This window comes from Anomaloglossus baeobatrachus, chromosome 12 (genome assembly GCF_048569485.1).
Source record: "Anomaloglossus baeobatrachus isolate aAnoBae1 chromosome 12, aAnoBae1.hap1, whole genome shotgun sequence".
Classification (NCBI taxonomy): Eukaryota; Metazoa; Chordata; class Amphibia; order Anura; family Aromobatidae; genus Anomaloglossus; species Anomaloglossus baeobatrachus.
The window spans coordinates 9,246,969-9,271,015 of NC_134364.1; the positions used below are offsets into that span (position 1 = coordinate 9,246,969).

Sequence of the window (24,047 nt, forward strand, 5' to 3'; positions counted from 1 at the left end):
TATTGGGAGACCCAGACAATTGGGTGTATAGGCTATGCCTCCGGAGGCCACACAAAGTATTACACTCAAAAGTGTTAAGCCCCTCCCCTTCTGCCTATACACCCCCCGTGCTCCCACGGGCTCCTCAGTTTTTTGCTTTGTGCGAAGGAGGTCAGACACGCACAGCACAGCTCCACAGATTAGTCAGCAGCAGCTGCTGACTATGTCAGTTGGAAGAAAAGTGGGCCCATATAGGGCCCCCAGCATGCTCCCTTCTCACCCCACTCTTGTCGGCGGTGTTGTTAAGGTGAGGTATCCATTGCGGGTACGGAGGCTGGAGCCCACATGCTGCTTTCCTTCCCCATCCCCCTCAGGGCTCTGGGTGAAGTGGGATCCTATCGGTCTCCAGGCACTGAGACCGTGCTTCATCCACAACTCCTGTGGAGCCTGCTGGATAGGAGCCGGGTACAGTTCAGGGACATGGCCCTGCTACGTGAAGGTACTCTGTATCCCTGTGGGGACCGCGCACGGCAACACCTCAGCTTTGCTGGGTGTGCTAGTGCACCGGGGACCGCGGCGCTGACCGGGTTAAACTGTGCCATTATACACTCAGCGTCGCTGAGTGTGTTTATATGTAGGGGCTACCGCGCTAACCGCCGCTGCCATGGGAAACTGCGGCGCGGCTGGGACTTGTAGTTCGCCGGGGACTTCGCCGTCGGCCGCGCTTTTACGGCGGCCACGCGTATACTCGAGTCCCCGGCTTGCTTGCGGCCTAGTTTCCCTTTCTCCCGCCCTCAGCCCTGACAGGCAGGGGAAGGGCGGGACGCTGCACGGAACGAGCAGCACTGAGGGCTGGAGTATGATTTCCATACTCCACCCCCCTCACTGTGCACTGTGTGAGCACCTCGGCCACGCCCACGGCTCCCTCCTCTCGTCAGGACGCCGCAGCCATTCCTGTCAGCTCCTCCGACGCTGCAGAGAGGGACAAACCCTGGGAGACCCAGACACTGTCTCTGGTGGCCTCATAACCGCTTTAGGCGGATGGTAAGCAGCACCTGTGGTGCTAGCCCCATGGTGCTGTAGTGTATTGATACATTATTTGTTTATAGTATATATTTTACACTGTATGAGCACAGTTCATTCTGGCTATATACCCTAGTGTGTTACTCAGGGAAAACAATAGCATGGCGCCCACAAAAGGCAGGGGTGCCAAAACACAGGCTTATTATGCTGCCTGCGTCGCTTGTACGACCCAGCTGCCGGCAGGTTCCATTGACCCTCATTGTGTGCAATGTTCGGCCCCTGTGACACTTCTTCAGCCAGGGCCTCTGCTAAGAGGGGCCCAGGGGGAGCCACCTGTTGACACTGTCCTAGTGACGGGGACGGAGTTTGCAAAACTCTCTGAGACTATGACTAAGATACTAGAAGCCTTGCAGTCCAGACCGGTATCTCAGCAAAGGGACTCTGTTGAATCATTGTTCCCTGGCCCCCCTCAGTTGGACCAACAATGTCCTCCCGGGGTATCTTAGACCCCAGCCCCAGACCGACTAAGCGGGCTCGCTTAGAATTTCCCTCGACATCATATTGTTCAGGGTCTCAGCGGGGGGAATCTCTGGTTGATGATGCGGAGACAGCTGATCAGGATTCTGATCCTGAGGGCGTTCTCAATCTTGATACTCCGCACGGGGACGCCATAGTGAACGTTCTTATTGCGTCCATCGATCAAATGCTGGATATTTCTCCCTCAGCTCCTCCGGCGGAGGAGTCAGCTTCTCTTACACCGAGTATGTTTCTGGACCACTCTGATTTCAGAGAGGCAGTCCAGAATCACCATGCTTGTCCAGATAAGCGGTTTTCTAAGCGCCTTAAGGATACACGTTATCCTTTTCCCCCTGACGTGGTTAAAGGTTGGACTCAGTGTCCCAAAGTGGATCCTCCAATCTCCAGACTGGCGGCTAGATCCATACTTGCAGTGGAAGAGGGGGCCTCGCTCAAGGATGCCACTGACAGGCAGATGGAGCTCTGGTTGAAATCCATCTATGAAGCTATCGGAGCTTCTTTTGCCCCAGCATTCGCAGCCGTATGGGCGCTACAAGCTATCTCAGCAGGTCAAGCGCAAATTGAAGCAGCCACATGCACGGCCGCGCCACAAGTGGCATCCATTACCACCCAGACCTCGGCAATTGCGTCTTACGCTATTATTGCTGTCCTGGACTCTGCGAGCCGTACGGCGGTCGCGGCCGCCAATTCGGTGGTACTCCGCAGGGCCTTGTGCCTACGGGAATGGAAGGCAGATTCTGCTTCCAAAAAGCGCTTAACCAGTTTGCCAATTTCTGGCGACAGGCTGTTTGGCGAGCGTCTGGATGAAATCATCACACAATCCAAGGGAAAGGATACATCCTTACCCCAGTCCAAACAGGACATACCCCAACAGAGGAGAGGGCAGTCGAGGTTTCGGTCCTTTCAGGGCGGGGCAGGTCCCAATTCTCCTCGTCCAAAAGGTCTCAGAAAGAACAAGGGAACTCTGATGCATGGCGGTCTAAGTCACGTCCTTAAAAGGCCACCGGAGGCGCCGCTAACAAAGCGGCTTCCTCATGACTTTCGACCTCCTCTAGTAGCATCCTCGGTCGGTGGCAGGCTCTCCCGCTTTTGCGACACCTGGCTGCCACAAATAAAAGACCGCTGGGTGAGAGACATTCTGTCTTACGGTTACAAGATTGAGTTCACCTCTCGTCCCCCGACTCGATTCTTCAGGTCATTCCCGCCTCCCTAACGAGCCGAGGCTCTTCTGCAGGCGCTGTGCACTCTGAAGGCAGAAGGAGTGGTGATCCCGGTTCCTCTTCAGCAACTGAGCCACGGTTTTTACTCCATCTTGTTTGTGGTCCCAAAGGAGGACGGGTCTTTCCGCCCGGTCCTGGACCTGAAACTGCTCAACAAACATGTAAAACCAGACGGTTCAGAATGGAATCCCTCCGCTCCGTCATCGCCTCAATGTCCCAAGGAGATTTCCTTGCATCGATCGATATCAAAGATGCTTTTCTTCAGCGCTCTATTGGGAGACCCAGACGATTGGGGTATAGCTACTGCCTCCGGAGGCCACACAAAGCACTACACTAAAAAGTGCTAGGCCCCTCCCCTTCTGGCTATACCCCCCCGTGGTATCACGGGTTCTCCAGTTTTCAAGCTTTGTGCGAAGGAGGTCAGACATCCATGCATAGCTCCACAGATTTTAGTCAGCAGTAGCTGCTGACTATTTCGGATGGAAGAAAAGAGGGCCCATATAGGGCCCCCAGCATGCTCCCTTCTCACCCGTTGATGGTGTTGTAAGGTTGAGGTACCTATTGCTGGTACGGCGGCTGGAGCCCACATGCTGCTTTCCTTCCACATCCCCCTGAGGGGCTCTGAGGAAGTGGGATCCTGCCGGCCTCAAAGCTCTGACGCCGGGCTCCATCCACAGACCCATTTGAACCTGCTGGATACGGAGCTGGAGTACAGTCAGGGACATGGCCCTGCACCATTACAGGTACTCTGTGTCCCCGGACACACAGACACAGCACACTCCAGACTTGCTGGGTGTGCTAGTGCGCCGGGGACAGTAAAGGGTTACAGTCACTGCAGCTTTGCTGAGTGACTTTGTGTATTGGGAACTACCGCGCCGGACGCTCCGGGAGCGGCGGCGCGGCTGGGACTTGTAGTTCGCCGGGGACTGGGCGCCGACCGCGCTTTTACGGCGGCGGCGCTTATAAATCCAGTCCCCGGCTTCTGCGGCCTAGTGCCGCTTCGTTCCCGCCCCCTCCCTGTCACTCAGGGAAGGGGACAGGCGCTGAGCAATCAGCAGCGCCGAGGGCTGGAGCCTTATTTACATGCTCCAGCCCTCTCACTGCACACTGTCGGACGCCGGATTCCCGCTCTGACTTGGGGCACGCCCACGGCCCGCCCCTCCTCCCACGAGCTGGGGAAGACGCCGGCAGCCATTACTGCAGTACGAGCTCGGACTTTCGGCAAGGCAGGACTATGGCGACCATACACCCGCTTATAGGCGGGCGGTAAGCGGCACACATAGTGCTGACCCCAATATATACTGCAGTGTGTACATGTGTATTTTAACTGCATAGGTCGCTATGCCCGCTTGGAGAGCGACACATCAGCAGCAGGAAAGCAGGTGTGCTAAGGCACAGGCTTTCTATGCTGCTTGTATTGCACGTACTGAAGTGTTCATTTGTGTTTATGCTTGTATGCTATACATTGCACTGTACAGTCGCTAGTCTTAGCTATATTCTCCTGGAATGGCTAGACTACAGCAGCAGAAAACCAAGGGTGCTGGGGCACAGGTTTTTTTCTATGCTGCTTGTATTGCATGGGCTGCAGTGTGCATTTGTACTTGTGCTTGTATGCTATGCATCGCACTGTATGGTCACTCTTCTGGGCTATATTCCCCTAGATGACTAGTCTACAGCAGCAGAAGAGCAGGGGTGCCAGGGCATAGGCTTCTATGCTGCTTGTATTGCTTGTGCTGCAGTGTTCATTTGTACTTTATGCTTGTATGCTATACATTGCACTGTACGGTCACCATTCTTGGCTATATACTTCTAGATGGCTAGTCGGCAGCGGCAAAAAAGCAACACAGATTTTCAGTGCTGTTTTTACTACATGGGATGCTATTCATGACACCGTCCCATTGTGTGCATGCTCCCCTGTAGCACTTCGTCTGCCGGGGTCTCTAGCACTTCGTCTGCCGGGGTCTCTACTAGTCGTGGCCAAAGAAACCACCTGTCAACCCTGTCCAAGGACAGGGACGGAGTTGCAGTTTCGACAGATATATTGTCATAAGATAGAGACTTGCAGTCCAGACAGGCCATGGGCAATCTTCCTGACAACCTCATTTGGAACGGGGGGGGGGGGTCCCAGGAGGACTCTCTGTATGATAAGGCAGCTCTCCAGGACTTTGATCCTGACATCGCTCTCAATCCGGATACACCGGATGGTAACGCCATACGGAATGATCCTATAGCGTCCATCAATGGAAGGTTGGATCTTTCTCCCTCAGCTCCCCCAGTGGAGGAGTCAGCTTCACAGCAGGAGAAGTCCCTTTTCAGTATCTCAAACGGATATGGAGTATTTTTCTGGCCACGCTGACTTCAGAGAAGCAGTCCAGAAACACCACGCTTACCAGATAAGCGTTTTCTCCAAACGTTTTTTAAAGATACACGTTATCCCTTTTCCCCTGACGTGGTCAAGCGCTGGACCCAGGGTCCAAAGGTGGATTCTCCAATCTCCAGGCTTGCGTCTAGAGACATAGTTGCACTGGAGATGGGGCTTCACTTAAAGTTGCCATTCACAGACAGATGGACTCTGGTTGAAATCTGTCTAGGAGGCTATCGGCGTGTCGGTTGCCACGGCATTCACAGCCGTATAGGCAACCTAACCTGTTCAGCTGTTCTTGCGCAGCTGGCCTTGAGCACATGTACATCTGTACCGCAGAGGCGTCCGTAACCCCGCAATGTCTGCACTGCGACTTACCCTATTAAAACTGTCCTAAAAGTACAGTCGAGGTTTCGGTCCTTCCCAAGCTCGGGCAGGTCCCAATTGTCCTCGTGCAAAAGGGCTACAAAACCTCAGACGGGCTCAGATTCCGGCCGGGCTCAATCACGCCCAAGGAAGGCAGCCGGAGGAACCGCTACCAAGGCGGTCTCCTCATGACTCTCAGCTCTCTCTCTCTCTCTCCGCATCCGCGGTTGATGGCAGACTCCCCCGCCTTTGGCGACATTTAGCTGCCACAGGTCACAGACCGGTGGGTGACGGACATTGTGCTCACGTGCACAGGACAGTGTTCTGTTCTCGTCCTCCGACTCCATTATTCAGAACGGCCCCACCTCCCCACCGAGCAGATGCCCTGCTGCAGGCGGTGGACGCTCTAAGAGCAGAAGGAGTGGTGATCCCTGTCCCCCCTCAGGAACGAGGGCGAGGGTTTGTACTCCAATCTCTTTGTGGCTCCAAAACAGGACGGCTCCTTCCGTCCTGTTCTGGACCTAAAACTGCTCAACAATCATGTGCACGCCAGGCGGTTCCGGATGGAATCCCTCCGATCCGTCATTACCTCAATGTCTCGAGGAGACTTCCTTGCCTCAACAGACATCAAAAATGCCTATCTCCACGTGCCAATTGCTACGGAGCACCAACGTTTTCTACGTTTTGTGATAGGAGACGACCATCTTCAGTTCGTAGCTCTGCCATTCGGTCTGGCGACAGCCCCACGGGTGTTCACCAAGATCATGGCAGCAGTGGTAGCAGTCTTGCACTCTCAGGGACACTCGGTGATCCCTTACTTGGACGATCTACTCGTCAAAGCACCATCCCTCGAGGCATGCCAACGCAGCCTGAATGTTCCGCTGGAGACTCTCCAGACTTTCGGGTGGATCATCAATTTGGCAAGGTCAAACCTGTCACCGACTCAATCACTAACGTATCTCGGCATGGAGTTTCACACTCTATCAGCGATAGTGAAGCTTCCGCTGAACAAGCAGCGTTCACTGCAGACAGAGGTGCAGTCTCTCCTTCAAGGCCAGTCGCACCCCTTAAGGCGCCTCATGCACTTCCTAGGGAAGATGGTGGCAGCCATGGAGGCAGTTCCCTTTGCGCAGTTTCATCTGCGCCAACTTCAATGGGACATTCTCCGCCAATGGGACGGGCAGTCGACCTCCCTGGACAGGAAAGTCTCCTTTTCCCAGACGGCCAAGGACTCTCTGCAATGGTGGCGTATTTCCACCTCATTGTCACAGTGAAGATCCTTCCTACCCCCATCCTGGGCAGTAGTCACGACAGATACGAGTCTGTCAGGGTGGGGAGCAGTTTGTCTCCGCCACAGGGCTCAGGGGACGTGGACTCAGCAGGAGTCCACCCTTCAGATCAATGTTCTGGAAATCAGGGCAGAGTATCTTGCCCTACTAGCTTTCCAGCAGTGGCTAGAAAGAGCGCAGATCCGACTCCAGTCGGACAACTCCACAGTGGTGGCATACATCAACCACCAAGGAGAGACGCGCAGTCGGCAAGCCTTCCAGGAAGTCCGGCGAATCCTCATGTGGGTGGAGGACACAGCATCCACCATATCCGCAGTTCACATCCCGGGCGTAGAAAACTGGGAAGCAGACTTCCTCAGTCGCCAGGGTATGGACGCAGGGGAATGGTCCCTTCACCCGGACGTGTTTCAGGAAATCTGTCGCCGCTGGGGGGTGCCGGACGTCGACCTAATGGCGTCTCGGCACAACAACAAGGTCCCGGCATTTATGGCACGATCGCGCGATCACAGAGCTCTGGCGGCAGACGCCTTAGTGCAAGATTGGTCGCAGTTCCGGCTCCCATATGTGTTTCCACCTCTGGCAATCTTGCCCAGAGTACTGCGCAAAAATCAGATCCGATTGCAGCCGCGTCATACTCGTCGCCCCAGACTGGCCGAGGAGATCGTGGTACCCGGATCTGTGGCATCTCACGGTCGGCCGACCGTGGTCACTACCAGGCCGGCCAGACTTACTGTCCCAAGGGCCGTTTTTCCATCGGAATTCTGCGGCCCTGAACCTGACTGTGTGGCCATTGAGTCCTGGATCCTAGCGTCTTCAGGATTATCCCAAGGGGTCGTTGCCACCATGAAACAGGCTAGGAAGTCCACTTCTGCTAAGATCTACCACAGAACGTGGAAGATTTTCTTAACCTGGTGCTCGGCTCAGGGAGGGTCTCCCTGGCCATTTGCATTGCCTACTTTTCTTTTTTTCCTGCAATCGGGGTTAGAAAAGGGCTTGTCGCTCGGCTCCCTTAAGGGGCAAGTCTCGGCACTATCCGTGTTTTTTTTTCGGAAGCGTCTAGCACGTCTTTCTAAGGTGCGCACGTTCCTACAGGGGGTCTGTCATATCGTACCCCCGTACAAGCGGCCGTTAGATCCATGGGATCTCAACAGGGTACTAGTTGCTCTCCAGAAGCCGCCTTTCGAGCCTCTGAAGGAAGTTTCATTTTCTCGCCTGTCACAGAAGGTGGCGTTTCTCGTTGCGATCACATCGCTTCGGCGAGTGTCTGAGCTGGCAGCTCTGTCATCCAAGGCTCCCTTCCTGGTGTTCCACCAGGACAAGGTAGTGCTGCGCACCATTCCGGAGTTTCTCCCTAAGGTCGTATCTTCATTTCATCTTAATCAGGATATATCCTTGCCTTCCTTTTGTCCTCATCCGGTTCACCGGTATGGAAAGGACTTACGTTTGTTAGATCTGGTGAGAGCACTCAGAATCTACTTTTCCCGCACGGCGCCCATGCGCCGTTCCGATGCATTTTTTGTCCTTGTCGCTGGTCCGCGCAAGGGGTTGCAGGCTTCTAAAGCCACCCTGGCTCGATGGATCAAAGAACCAATTTTAGAGGCCTACCGTTCTGCGGGGCTTCCGGTTCCTTCAGGGCTAAAAGCCCACTCACCCAGAGCCGTGGGTGCGTCCTGGGCATTACGACACCAGGCTTCGGCTCAACAAGTGTGCCAGGCAGCTACCTGGTCCAGTCTGCACACTTTCACCAAGCATTATCAGGTGCATACCTATGCTTCGGCGGACGCCAGCTTAGGTAGAAGAGTCCTGCAGGCGGCAGTGACACCCCCGTAGGGGAGGGCTGTTTTGCAGCTCTAACATGCGGTATTTCTTTACCCACCCAGGGACAGCTTTTGGACGTCCCAATCGTCTGGGTCTCCCAATAGAGCGCTGAAGAAGAAGGGAATTTTGTTACTTACCGTAAATTCCTTTTCTTCTAGCTCTTATTGGGAGACCCAGCACCCGCCCTGTTGTCCTTCGGGATTTTTTTGTTGTTTGCGGGTACACATGTTGTTCATGTTGAACGGTTTTTCAGTTCTCCGATGTTACTCGGAGTTAATTTGTTTAAACCAGTTATTGGCTTTCCTCCTTCTTGCTTTGGCACTAAAACTGGAGAACCCGTGATACCACGGGGGGGTATAGCCAGAAGGGGAGGGGCCTAGCACTTTTTAGTGTAGTGCTTTGTGTGGCCTCCGGAGGCAGTAGCTATACCCCAATCGTCTGGGTCTCCCAATAAGAGCTAGAAGAAAAGGAATTTACGGTAAGTAACAAAATTCCCTTCATCTCCATGTACCGATTGCTCCAGAGCCCAGCGCTTCTTGCGCTTCGCCATAGGAAACGAACACCTGCAATTCGTGGCACTGCCGTTCGGCCTGGCAACAGCCCCACGGGTTTTTACCAAGGTTATGGCTACTGTAGTAGCGCTCCTACACTCGCAGGGTCACTCGGTGATCCCGTACTTGGATGCTGATCAAGGCACCCTCTCAAGAGGCATGCCAACGCAGCCTCGACGCTTCCCTGGAGACTCTCCAGGGTGTCGGGTGGATCATCAATTTTCCAAAGTCAAATCTGACACCGGTCCAATCGCTGACATATCTTGGCATGGAGTTTCATACCCTCTCAGCGATAGTGAAGCTTCCGCTGTTCAAGCAGTAGTCACTACAGAAAGGGGTACAATCTCTCCTTCAAGGCCAGTCACACCCCTTGAGGCGCCTCATGCACTTCCTGGGGAAGATGGTGGCAGCAATGGAGGCAGTTCCTTTCGCGCAGTTTCACCTGCGTCCTCTTCAATGGGACATCCTACGCAAATGGGACAGGAAGCCGACGTCCCTCGACAGGAACGTCTCCCTCTCTCAGGCGACCAAAGCTTCCCTTCGGTGGTGGCTTCTTCCCACTTCGTTATCGAAGGGGAAATCCTTCCTACCCCCATCCTGGGAAGTAGTCACGACGGACGCGAGTCTGTCAGGGTGGGGAGCGGTTTTTTCCCCACCACAGGGCTCAGGGTACGTGGACCCAGCAAGAGTCCTCGCTTCAGATCAACGTTCTGGAAATACGGGCAGTGTATCTTGCCCAGAAAGCGTTCCAGCAGTGGCTGGAGGGCAAGCAGATCCGAATTCAGTCGGACAATTCCACAGCGGTGGCATACATCAACCACCAAGGCGGCACACGCAGCCGGCAAGCCTTCCAGGAAGTCCGGCGGATTTTGATGTGGGTGGAAGCCACGGCATCCACCATATCCGCAGTTCACATCCCAGGCGTGGAAAACTGGGAAGCAGATTATCTCAGTCGCCAGGGCATGGACGCAGGGGAATGGTCCCTTCACACGGACGTGTTTCAGGAGATCCGTTGCTGCTGGGGGGTGCCGGACGTCGACCTCATGGCGTCCCGGCACAACAACAAGGTACCAATGTTCATGGCACGGTCTCAAGATCCCAGAGCTCTGGCGGCAGACGCCTTAGTTCAGGATGGTCGCAGTTTCAGCTCCCTTATGTGTTTCCTCCGCTGGCACTGTTGCCCAGAGTGTTACGCAAGATCAGGGCCGACTGCCGCCGCGCCATCCTCGTCGCTCCAGACTGGCCGAGGAGGTCGTGGTACCCGGATCTGTGGCATCTCACGGTCGACCAACCGTGGACACTACCAGACCGAACAGACTTGCTATCTCGAGGGCCGTTTTTTCCATCTGAATTCTGCGGCCCTCAACCTGACTGTGTGGCCATTGAGTCCTGGACCCTAGCGTCTTCAGGGTTATCTCAAGACGTCATTGCCACTATGAGACAGGCTAGGAAACCAACGTCCGCCAAGATCTACCACAGGACGTGGAAAATTTTCCTGTCGTGGTGCTCTGCTCAGGGTTTTTCTCCCTGGCCTTTTGATTTGACCACTTTTCTGTCCTTCCTTCAATCTGGACTGGAAAAGGGTTTGTCGCTTGGCTCCCTTAAGGGACAAGTCTCAGCGCTCTCTGTGTTTTTCCAGAAGCGCCTAGCCAGGCTTCCACAGGTACGCACGTTCCTGCAGGGGGTTTGTCACATCGTCCCTCCTTACAAGCGGCCGTTAGAACCCTGGGATCTAAACAGGGTTCTGATGGTTCTTCAGAAACCACCATTCGAGCCAATGAGAGATATTTCCCTCTCACGACTTTCGCAGAAAGTGGTTTTTCTAGTAGCAGTCACTTCACTTCGGAGAGTGTCTGAGCTAGCAGCATTGTCGTGCAAAGCCCCTTTTCTGGTGTTTCACCAGGACAAGGTGGTTCTACGTCCGGTTCCGGATTTTCTCCCTAAGGTGGTGTGCTCCTTTCATCTCAATCAGGATATCTCCTTACCTTCTTTTTATCCTCATCCAGTTCACCAATGTGAAAAGGATTGGCACTTGTAAGATTTGGTGAGAGCATCTACATTTCTCGTACGGCGCCCCTGCGCCGCTCGGATGCACTCTTTGTCCTTGTCGCTGGCCAGCGTAAAGGGTCACAGGCTTCCAAATCAACCCTGGCTCGGTGGATCAAGGAGCCAATTCTCGAAGCCTACCGTTCGGCTGGGCTTCCGGTTCCCTCAGGGCTGAAGGCCCATTCTACCAGAGCCGTGGGCGCGTCCTGGGCTTTGAGGCACCAGGCTACGGCTCAGCAGGTGTGTCAGGCGGCTACCTGGTCGAGCCTGCACACTTTCACGAAGCACTATCAGGTGCATACCTATGCTTCGGCGGATGCCAGCCTAGGTAGACGAGTCCTTCAGGCGGCGGTTGCCCACCTGTAGGAAAGGGCCGTTTTACGGCTCTCTTACGAGGTATTATTTTACCCACCCAGGGACTGCTTTTGGACGTCCCAATTGTCTGGGTCTCCCAATAGAGCGACAAAGAAGAAGGGAATTTTGTTTACTTACCGTAAATTCCTTTTCTTCTAGCTCTAATTGGGAGACCCAGCGCCCGCCCCTGTTTTTTTGTGTACACATGTTGTTCATGTTGAATGGTTTCAGTTCTCCGATATTCCTTCGGATTGAAGTTACTTTAAACCAGTTTATAATTCTTTTTCCTCCTTCTTGCTTTTGCACCAAAACTGAGGAGCCCGTGGGAGCACGGGGGGTGTATAGGCAGAAGGGGAGGGGCTTAACACTTTTGAGTGTAATACTTTGTGCGGCCTCCGGAGGCATAGCCTATACACCCAATTGTCTGGGTCTCCCAATTAGAGCTAGAAGAAAAGGAATTTACGGTAAGTAAACAAAATTCCCTTCATTTTTCAAAATATGAAAGGAGAAAAGAAGCGAAGTGTCCGCAGCTCTTCAGGATTCTCATAGACTTTGCTTTTATTCCTTCCTGTATTGATTAGAATCTGCAAGGAAAAAAGCAACATGTGCACAGAGCCGTACACCACTTCTGTGATACATTGTGCACACTACACCCGATAATGCTGATGAGAGCCATTCATACACTGCAGGCGGCTCACACTGGGCTGAGCACTGAGCGCACCCGAGCAGCGAGGGTACCTGAGCACCCCCAAGCAGCGAGTGTACCCGAGCGCACCCGAGCAGCGAGTGTACCCAAGCACTGAGCACAGCCGAGCACCGAGCACACCCGAGCAGCGAGTGTACCCGAGCGCACCCGAGCAGCGAGTGTACCCGAGCACTGAGCGCACCCGAGCACCGAGCACACCCGAGCAGTGAGTGTACCCGAGCAGTGAGCGCATCTGAGCAGCGAGTGTACCCGAGCACCCCCAAGCAGCGAGTGTACCCGAGCACACCCGAGCAGCGAGTGTACCTGAGCACTGAGCGCACCCGAGCACACCCGAGCAGCGAGTGTACCCGAGCAGTGAGCGCACCCGAGCAGCGAGTGTACCTGAGCACTGAGCGCACCCGAGCACACCCGAGCAGCGAGTGTATCTGAGCAGTGAGCGCACTCGAGCAGCGAGTGTACCCGAGCAGTGAGCGCACCCGAGCAGCGAGTGTACCCGAGCACTGAGCACACCCGAGCAGCGAGTGTACCCGAGCACACCCGAGCAGCGAGTGTACCTGAGCGCACCTGAGCAGCGAGTGTACCTGAGCGCACCCGAGCAGTGAGTGTACCCGAGCGCACCTGAGCAGCGAGCGTACCTGAGCGCACCCGAGCAGTGAGTGTACCCGAGCACCCCAATGCTCGCTCCTGAACTCTACGCTGTGGTTTTTTTTTTTGTGATCGGTATGAACTTGTATATAAAATACAGTGTATTGTTTGCCTGTGGTCACAATGGTTTCCACAGATTAGGGGTGCCGGATGGCGGTGTGGAGCGATCTCTGCTGATTTTGGTAATTTTGGCGCACAGGGCTCGGGAATCTCGCATTTGTTCTCTTCTGGTACATAAAGCTTCTCGCACTCTCTGCAGAATGTTGCTGGTCGTTGTAGTCCGTGCAGCGGCCCGTGACCTGCTTTATGATTCCCATTATTCCTGCGCGGAGGAGCGGACGTGTGAGCGATGATCTGCTGACGCCAGACTAAATAGTCTCTTCAATTATTCAGATTCGGCTCCTTAAAGCCGCAGCCGCGTTTGTGTACGATTCGTTGCGGTGGCTCCGTCACTTCTGCTGTAACTTGCAGACTGCACCGGCGGCAGCCGTCTGTGGAATTAATGGTTCCCGGGGACTTTCTCCACCAGGAGCCGGCCCCAGCTCCCTGTATAACGCTCTGCGCCTGGGAACCCCGGGTGCAATTCTTCCTATTTTATAAGAGTCCGAAACCTGGAGTGCAAGCATTGAGCATCTCCCGCCCCGTATAGATTCCATTAAATCACACTGCAGTCCAGGTCACTGGGCCGTAAGGGCAAAATATGCCACCAATGTCCGATTCCATGCACGGTGGCAGCGCCGTACGGACAGGACCAGGTCGCTTCATTTCGGCTTCTCCCCGCCAGCCGCATGGACCAAACTTGTGATTGTCATCGATTGGTGATATATTATCACAGTACACCGTGTACAGAATTATTAGGCAAGTTGTATTTTACAGGATTTTTTTTATTAGTGATCAACAACTCTGTTCTCAATCAACCCCAAAGCCTCATAAATATCAGCGCTTAATATTTTTGGCAGTTGGAGGGGTTTTTTAGATTTAGCTTCTTAGGAGGATCTGTTTGTGCAGGTGACTATTACTGTGCAGAATTATTAGGCAACTTAATAAAAACCAAATCTATTCCCATCTCACCTGTTTATTGTCACCAGGTAAACCAATATAACTGCACAACATTTAGAAATAAACATTTCTGACATGCAAAAGCAAAACCCCAAAAAATGAGTGCCCAATATAGCCCCTTTCTATATGATGACACTCAGCAGCCGAGCATCCATAGATTCTGTCATTGCTTGATCTGTTTACGATCCACATTGCGTACAGCAGCCACCACAGCCTCCAGACACCGCAGCCTCCAGACACCGCAGCCTCCAGACACCGCAGCCTCCAGCCACCGCAGCCTCCAGCCACCGCAGCCTCCAGACACCACAGCCTCCAGACACCACAGCCTCCAGCCACCGCAGCCTCCAGACACCGCAGCCTCCAGACACCACAGCCTCCAGACTCTGCTCCCAGAGGTGGACTGTTTTCCCACCCTGTAGAGTTCACATTTTATGAGGGACCACAGGTTCTCTATGGGGTTCAGATCAGGGGAACAAGGGGGCCATGTCATTATTTTGTCATCTTTTAGACCTTTACTGGCCAGCCACGCTGTGGAGTAGTTGGATGCATGTGATGGAGCATTGTCCTGCATGAAAATCATGTTTTTCTTGAGCGATAGCGACTTCTTCCTGTACCACTGCTTGAAGAAGTTGTCTTCCAGAAACTGGCAGTAGATCTGGGAGTTGAGCTTCCTCCATCCTCAACCCGAAAAGGTCCAACAAGTTGATCTTTGATGATCCCAGCCCATACCAGTCCCACCTCCACCTTGCTGGCGTCTGAGTCGGAGTGGAGCTCTCTGCCCTTTACTGATCCAGCCTCTGGCCCATCCATCTGCCTATCAAGAGTCACCTCTCATTTCATCAGTCCATAAATCCTTTGATAAATCGGTCTTCAGATATTTCTTGGCCCAGTCTTGAGGTTTTATCTTATGTTTCTTGGTCAGAGGCGCTGGTTTTCAGCCTTCCTTACCTTGGCCTGTCCCTGAGTATGGCACACCTTGTGCTTTCTGATACTCCAGTAACGTTGCAGGTCTGAAATATGGCCAAACTGGTGGCAAATGGCATCTTGGCAGCTTCACGCGTGATTTTCCTCAATTCATGGGCAGTTATTTTGCGCCTTTTTTGCCCAGCACGCTTCTTGCGACCCTGTTGGCTATTTGCCATGAAACGCTTGATTGTTCGGTGATCACGCTTCAAAGGTTTGGCATTTTCAAGACTGCTGCATCCCTCTAAAAGACATCGCACAATATGGACTTTTCAGAGCCCGTCACATCTCTCTTCTGACCCATTTTGCCAAAGGAAAGGAAGTTGCCTAATAATTGCACACCCCTTATATAGGGTGTTGATGTCATTACACCGCACCCCTCCTCATTACAGAGGTGCACATCACCGGAGTTACTTCATTGGTAGTTGGCTCTCAGCCTATACAGCGCGGAGTAGGACGACGTGTATAACAAGCATCATGGGATCAAAACACTAATTTGCCTAATAATTCTGCACACGGTGTATATCGTACCATTACCTGCGCCCCTCCATCCCGCGAGCCTGCAGCAGGGATTGATTTTGGCATTATTTCTGGTGTTTGCAGTCCCCACCTTCTTTGATCTCTTTTCTGTAGGGCATTGGAGACCTGACTCTGGCTTATCAGTGCTTCAAGCTGACCTTGGCCAATAACAACGACCACGCCGAGGCGTACAACAATCTGGCCGTATTGGAAATGCGTAAGAATCACACTGAGCAGGTGAGTGCTACCGGTGACGTTCATCTCTCTGACACTCTCATTGTGGGTATAACCACCCCTTCTGGTCCTGCAGGCCCGCGCCCTCCTCCAGACGTCCGCTGCCCTCGCACCACACATGTACGAGCCACATTACAACTTCGCCTGCCTCTCGGACAAGGTGAGCCGCGTCTTATTACCGCCGAGGAGAGCCTCGAGAAATCCTCATCATCGGCACTCTGCAGCGGAAACTACAACTCCCAGCATCTCCTGAGTGTCGGGCGGCTGTAAGAAGGTGGAGGTTGTAGTTTTGCAGCAGTCACACTTTGCTGATACCGGACCACCTTTGTCTTGCAGATCGGGGACCTGCAGAGCAGCTACGTGGCCGCGCAGAAGTCTGGAGCCGCGTTCCCCGACCACGTGGAAACTCGGCAGCTCCTGGACAAGCTGAGGCAGCACTTTGCAATGATTTAAGCTCAACGCTCTAGATTCAAGGTTATGTAGAGGCATTAATCGCTAGTGATCGCTCCGGCGAGAGGTTCTGCTGACAGCACTAGTGCGCACCGGAGACCATTAACCCTTTCACGCTGGATAGAATGAACATGGTGGTGCTGCATCATCCAACAGAGTAACAGTCATTGGTTACACACATGTTATCCGTGCAGCGCGATCACGCACACGTCTGGTCACACGGCGCAGGGGTAATGTCCTGCGAGGGTGTAATGTGATCGGGCCGGACCTCTGTGGACAGATCCCCGCACATGTCCGCGTCTTGGGGCTGATTTCCCTCCTTTCATTTGTACAAATCTTTACAACTCTAATGAGCAACAATTACATGAAAAAAAATCTTATGCGCGCCCAGCTCGTCTACGCATGTGCTGTGAATATGAAGAATGACCCGCCAATCACTCTGTCCTCCTCCTGCCATACACGCACCACTCTGTCCTCCTCCTGCCCTAATCGCTGACCTCTCCGTCCTCTCCTGCTCACATCCAGACAACTCTGTCCTTCTTCCCTAATCGCTGGCAACTCTGTCCTCGTCTTTCACTACACACCAATAACTCTTGTCCTCCTCCTGCCATACACGCAGACCCCTCTGTCCCCCTCCTGACATACACGCAGACCCCTCTGTCCCCCTCCTGACATACACGCAGACCCCTCTGTCCCCCTTCTGCCGTACACGCAGACCACTCTGTCCCCCTCCTGACATACACGCAGACCCCTCTGTCCCCCTCCTGACATACACGCAGACCCCTCTGTCCCCCTTCTGCCGTACACGCAGACCACTCTGTCCCCCTCCTGCCATACACACAGACCACTCTGTCCCCCTCCTGCCATACACGCAGACCACTCTGTCCCCCTCCTGCCATACATGCAGACCCCTCTGTCCCCCTCCTGCCATACACGCAGACCCCTCTGTTCCATACAGCGGACTTCCCTGCCTTATTTCATTTTTCAGGGCAATACAGGGATTGGGCCTGGATAGTACAATATGCCCGAACCCTCTCCACTCTGCTGACATGGGTCAATATGGGGGGCTCCTGACTCTCCCCCACTAGTTACCCTGAGATCAGGAGGTAGCGACGACTTTAATCCTGATGTTTGGTGCAGAGATATCTGCCTGAATCTCCTCTGAATGGAGCGGTTCCTGCAGGAGCCCAGATTTCTATGTGCCCTGTACAATCAATATGAGAACCGGCCGGGTTTAGGGGTTTCTATACCATGTCCAGCACATTAGGTGCCGTGGTCGGGGCTGACGGCGTCGTTCCAGTGGTAACCAGAGCGATGGACTTGGATTTTCGTGACTCGATTTAAGCAAAAAGTGTAAAAGGTTTCAGAAAAAGATTTCAAGCATAAAATCACCTTCATTACAAAGTCCTAAATAATTAAAGACCCCACAAACTGCACATCACGGCATCGCCGCGTCCTCAGTGACGCCCCCAATAAACTGCACATCACATCACGGCATCGCCGCGTTTTCAGTGACGCCCCCAATAAACTGCACATCACATCACGGCATCGCCGCGTCCTCAGTGACGCCCCCAATAAACTGCACATCACATCACGGCATCACCGCGTCCTCAGTGACGCCCCCAATAAACTGCACATCACATCACGGCATCGCCGCGTCCTCAGTGACGCCCCCAATAAACTGCACATCACATCACGGCATCGCCGCGTCCTCAGTGACGCCCCCAATAAACTGCACATCACATCACGGCATCACCGCGTCCTCAGTGACGCCCCCAATAAACTGCACATCACATCACGGCATCGCCGCGTCCTCAGTGACCCCCCCCCCCCAATAAACTGCACATCACATCACAGCATCGCCGCGTCCTCAGTGACGCCCCCAATAAACTGCACATCACGGCATCGCCGCGTCCTCAGTGACGCCCCCAATAAACTGCACATCACATCACGGCATCACCGCGTCCTCAGTGACGCCCCCAATAAACTGCACATCACATCACGGCATCGCCGCGTCCTCAGTGACGCCCCCAATAAACTGCACATCACATCACGGCATCGCCGCGTCCTCAGTGACGCCCCCAATAAACTGCACATCACGGCATCGCCGCGTCCTCAGTGACGCCCCCAATAAACTGCACATCACATCACGGCATCACCGCGTCCTCAGTGACGCCCCCAATAAACTGCACATCACATCACGGCATCGCCGCGTCCTCAGTGACGCCCCCAATAAACTGCACATCACATCACGGCATCGCCGCGTCCTCAGTGACGCCCCCAATAAACTGCACATCACATCACGGCATCACCGCGTCCTCAGTGACGCCCCCAATAAACTGCACATCACATCACGGCATCGCCGCGTCCTCAGTGACCCCCCCCCCCCCAATAAACTGCACATCACATCACAGCATCGCCGCGTCCTCAGTGACGCCCCCAATAAACTGCACATCACGGCATCGCCGCGTCCTCAGTGACGCCCCCAATAAACTGCACATCACATCACAGCATCGCCGCGTCCTCAGTGACCCCCCCCAATAAACTGCACATCACATCACGGCATCGCCGCGTCCTCAGTGACCCCCCCCAATAAACTGCACATCACATCACGGCATCGCCGCGTCCTCAGTGACGCCCCCAATAAACTGCACATCACATCACGGCATCGCCGCGTCCTCAGTGACCCCCCCCAATAAACTGCACATCACATCACGGCATCGCCGCGTCCTCAGTGACGCCCCCAATAAACTGCACATCACATCACGGCATCGCCGCGTCCTCAGTGACGCCCCCAATAAACTGCACATCACGGCATCGCCGCGTCCTCAGTGACGCCCCCAATAAACGGCACCAGTTATTTATTCTGCCTGTTCAACAGTGAAAATAAAAAGCAAGAAAATCATTTTTGGTTCATTCCAGCGAATTTAAATGCATTAAAAAAAATCATCCAAAAGTCGCAGGTGCCTGAAAAAGGTAAAAAAAGAGCCCACGTGTGGATGAAAAAGTGGAAAAAATGATGACTTTTTTTAATGCAGACACAAAAAAATATATATATATTGGAAAAGTAGAAAAAAACTATTAAAAACAAGAAGAAGTTGGATGAAACACAAAGTAACAAATACTGGAGAATATTACGAGAAGGATAAGGCAGAAATATCTATATCTCTCCGCACATTTCAGTGCCCGTTATATCACCCCCCGTGCGGCCCGGAGCCGGGGCATCTCCATGTTCCGGCATCGCCCGGCGTCCCGTGAGGCCGGTACATTCACTGCTGCCACCAATGGAGTGTAAGACGCTAATTGTAATTAGGAAATAAATTATTTTAGCATTTGACCATGTCGGTGACTGCCGCGTCCCCCCCCCCCCGGGGGGCAAATAACAGCAATAACAACCAGGGTTCAGGTTTAACCATTTCCTTACAGAGAAAACATAGAAGGATTTTACATGTACTGTGAGACGCGGTTTCGGTTTGTGGCTTTTTCATTTTTCGTATCACGGCGAGTTCTGTAACAGAATAGATTTAATATTTCAAGTAGGTTCCTGCACGGACCCAGATCCAAAACCTCTGAAAAAGAAAAAAAAATACATTCTGAAGCAAACAAAAGTATAAAGAACAACAGCCGAAAGATGGAGGGAAAATAAAAAGTATCTAAGGCCCATGTGTGGCGACACGGGGGTCAGCGGCTGCTCTCCTGTGGAGACACGGGGGTCAGCGGGTGCTCTCCTGTGGAGACACGGGGCTCAGTGGGTGCTCTCCTGTGGAGACACGGGGGTCAGTGGGTGCCCTCCTGTGGAGACACGGGGGTCAGTGGGTGCTCTCCTGTGGAGACACGGGGCTCAGTGGGTGCTCTCCTGTGGAGACACGGGGGTCAGCGGGTGCTCTCCTGTGGAGACACGGGGGCCAGCGGGTGCTCTCCTGTGGAGACACGGGGGCCAGCGGGTGCTCTCCTGTGGAGACACGGGGGTCAGTGGGTACCCTCCTGTGGAGACACGGGGGCCAGTGGGTGCTCTCCTGTGGAGACACGGGGCTCAGTGGGTGCTCTCCTGTGGAGACACGGGGGTCAGCGGGTGCTCTCCTGTGGAGACACAGGGGTCAGTGGGTGCTCTCCTGTGGAGACACGGGGGCCAGTGGGTGCTCTCCTGTGGAGACACGGGGCTCAGTGGGTGCTCTTCTGTGGAGACACAGGGCTCAGTGGGTGCTCTCCTGTGAAGACACGGGGGTCAGCGGGTGCTCTCCTGTGGAGACACGGGGGTCAGTGGGTGCTCTTGTCTGGCCCGGCTGCCTTTAGAAAGACAGCGTGGCTCAGGGCTCATCCCAACTGAACGCCGGCCTCCTTACCCGTGGGCGTAACACTACTCGGACAACACAGGGTGAGGGAACCACAATATTAAGACTTTATTGGATCCCCAAACAATTAACGGCACATAACACATAACCAGCAAAACACACAAATGTAACAGGCAACAGAGTCTCCCCCTTCCGCTGCTCACCAGGGATTAGAATGTCCGTGCCTCAGAGGTTCCAGGGCTAATTACTCCAATCCAGCAGCACCCCGCTTTTGGCGGGCCCTCACCGAGAATGGAACAACGCCAGATTTAGGAAGCTGTGTGAGGTCTGCAAAGCCTGTAGTCCAGTGACTGTATTGTCCGAAGCTGGATTCTTCCTTAAGTAGTCTCTGGTATGATGATATGATATAATCCTGGCAGCCGGTGTTGAAATCCCTAGACTGAGGTACGGTCTCCAATTGGAATCGGAGTCCCTAGATTTAAGTCATGTAGCCAAGTGATCTTCTAGTCGGAGCCAAAGTCCCTAGACCGAGTCCACAAGGCATCCTGGTTCTGATCCCCTAGCCAGCTCCTAAGAGCTTAGACTGGATTATGCAACATCCATCAACAACTGGTGACTCCAGGAAGTCCCCTTTTATAGCCATAGCCTTCCCTTAGGCTACTTTCACACATCAGTTTTCTGCATTCAGGCACAATCCTTTTTTTTCCTGATGCAAAGGATCCGGCAAAAACGGATGCAAACCGTATCCACCGGATCCGGTTTTTAACGGATCCGTTATGCCGGATGCGTACAAAACCGGATCCGGTGGATACGGTTTGCATCCGTTTTTGCATCCGGTTTGTCCTTTTTTTTGAAGGATCAGCTTTTTTAATTAATTTGGTGCATGCGCAGTTTACAAAAACGGATCCGGTAGCCGCATCCATTTTTTACCGCATTGCGCCGGATCCGGCGTCCATAGGCTTTCATTGTAAAACACGCCGTATCGCGGCGGATCCGGCGCGATGCGGTTTTTTTGCCGGACAAAAAAACGTTGCAAGATACGTTGCCTCCGGCCGCCGCTTTGATAAATTTTGCCGCATCCGGAAAAAACCGGATGCAACTCAAAGCCATCAGGTACAATCCGGTTACAATGCAAGTCTATGGGGATAAAAAGGATGCGGTACCGGATCCGATTTACCCGTTTTTTTCCGGATTGTACCTGATGGCAAAAACCTGATGTGTGAAAGTAGCCTTAAGGCCCCGTCACACTAAGCAACATCGCTAGCAACATCGCTGGTAACGAACAACTTTTGTGACGTTGCTAGCGATGTTGCTGTGTGTGACATCCAGCAACAACCTGGCCCCTGCTGTGAGGTCGTTGGTTGTTGCTGAATGTCCTGGGCCATTTTTTAGTTGTTGCTGTCCCGCTGTGAAGCACAGATCGCTGTGTGTGACAGCGAGACAGCAACAACTAATGTGCAGTGAGCAGGGAGCCAGCTTCTGCGGAGGCTGGTAACTAATGTAAACATCGGGTAACCAAGAAGCCCTGTCCTTGGTTACCCGATATTTACCTTTGATACCAGCCTCCGCTGCTCTCACTGCCTGTGCTGCCGGCTCCTGCTCTGTGCACATGTAGCTGCAGCACACATCAGGTAATTAACCCGATGTGTGCTGTAACTAGGAGAGCAAGGAGCCAGCGCTAAGCATTGTGCGCTGCTCCCTGCTCTGTGCACATTTAGCTGCAGCACACATCGGGTTAATTAACCTGATGTGTGCTGTAACTAGGAGACTGGGGGCTGGTCACTGGTTGCTGGTGAGCTCACCAGCAACTCGTGTAGCCACGCTCCAGCGATCCCTGCCAGGTCAGGTTGCTGGTGGGATCGCTGGAGCGTCGCAGTGTGACATCTCACCAGCAACCTCCTAGCAACTTACCAGCGATCCCTATCGTTGTTGGGATCGCTGGTAAGTTGCTTAGTGTGACTGGACCTTAAGGATATACTGTGCCCTTATCGGATTGGTTGTACAAGGTTGCTTCTCTTATTGGATGAATTTCATGCTATATTCAAATATCCAGAGACAAGGGTGAGACAGGTAAGTTACATCACATATAGCAATTCACTTACAATGGGAAGTTCGCATAATTGAGTTATCTGGGTGTCTGGCCTTCAGTGGCCAAAACAATTATAATGAGTCAACAAAAACTTCAATACTAAACTCCCAAGAGTCTTGTAGAAACAAGATGCACTTAATGACTTAATGCACTTTATGACAAAGGAAAAGTCACTAATATTGGCGCTCGTCATTCTGCAGAGATGTGCAACTTTTTGAGCCGGTTTCAGGATGACTATGGGATAGCGGGGAACCAGGACTCCTAAGCTTTCCCTCAAGCTGGAGGCCCCTAAGCTATCCCTAATCTCAAGGATACTCCTGATGGTGGGGATGCCGGAGTCTCCTTCCTGGTCCTGCTACTGACCAGTCCTGATTTAATCCCCCCTCCCCCCAGCGAGGGACAGGATAGGAGTGTAATATTAACCACAGATTAAGACAGACCGGGGAAACCAAAACTCTGTCACACAGCACACACACACACACACACACACACACGTAAAGACAATAAGAGGTTTAAGAGGAAAACAAGAGCAGGAAGGAAGCTAGAAAACAACAGGTGAACTCCACAACTGCATCAAGGAATAAGCACAACATTCACCAGAAAGCCTGGAACGCCACACCTCACAGACCAACAATGACAAACTATAGCTGGCATGGGTGGAAGAACTCAACCAGCATAAATAGGAGGGGAGCAGATGTGATTGGTCACATGTTGTGGGGAGACCTAAGGAGAAAGTAGAGATTAACTCTTGCTATGCTGCCTATGAATCAGCACACAGCAGGTTGACGCCTGAGTCTCTGTGTTGATCCCAGACACCAGAGAAACTATCGGGTGGCGTAACAGAATCTGCAATCTGAACAGTGCCCAATGCCACCATGAGAGTAGGCAAAGTTTGTGCAAAATTCTGTGTGACAGTCGCTGTTGCCGTGAGTGGGGAATGAGCGCGAATAGCCGGATAAGAAAGCCATGAGCCAGATTTGACTTGAAACTTTTTAAAACCTTTTTCCCCCGGAAGAGGAAGAGGCAGCGTAAAGAGCGGAGAAGTGATAGGTGTAAGGAGGTTACCAAATTTCATGCAACACTTTTAGCGCAAAGAACAATGAGGCAAATAGAAGTAAAAGCGCCCTTCATGAATAACCGTCCCCTGTGAGAGCAGGGGGACGCCTCCCTAAATCATTTCTATGACCTCCCAGTCCTGCACATTAAGGGGACAGTGCGGACAACGAGCCGTTCCCTCGGAGTTATTGTGTATGAGAGCGTTAGAGAGTGGATGGGAGCGGGAGGAGGCGGCAGCGGACAAGAGCGGAAGGAGGCGGCAGCGGGAGGAGGCGGCAGCGGACGGGTGCGGGAGGAGGCGGCAGCGGACAAGAGCGGAAGGAGGCGGCAGTGGACGGTGCGGTAGGAGGCGGCAGCGGACAAGAGCGGAAGGAGGCGGCAGTGGACGGGCACGGAAGGAGGCGGCAGCGGGAGAAGGCGGCAGCGGACAAGAGCGGAAGGAGACGGGTGCGGGAGGAGGCGGCAGCGGACAAGAGCGGAAGGAGGCGG

The 24,047-nt window shown here is 53.4% G+C and overlaps 1 protein-coding gene across 1 annotated transcript in view; it reads left to right on the forward strand.

The window, feature by feature from the left end:
* Positions 1 to 19,458, forward strand: part of TTC8 (tetratricopeptide repeat domain 8) — a 67,094-nt gene extending 47,636 nt beyond the window's left edge. Inside the window, exons 12-14 of the mRNA XM_075330535.1 lie at positions 15,552 to 15,674; positions 15,748 to 15,831; positions 16,008 to 19,458. Coding sequence (XP_075186650.1) covers positions 15,552 to 15,674; positions 15,748 to 15,831; positions 16,008 to 16,124 — 324 coding nt within the window. The 3' untranslated portion in view covers positions 16,125 to 19,458. The remainder of the gene's footprint in view (positions 1 to 15,551; positions 15,675 to 15,747; positions 15,832 to 16,007) is intronic.
* The last annotated feature ends 4,589 nt before the right edge of the window (positions 19,459 to 24,047 follow it).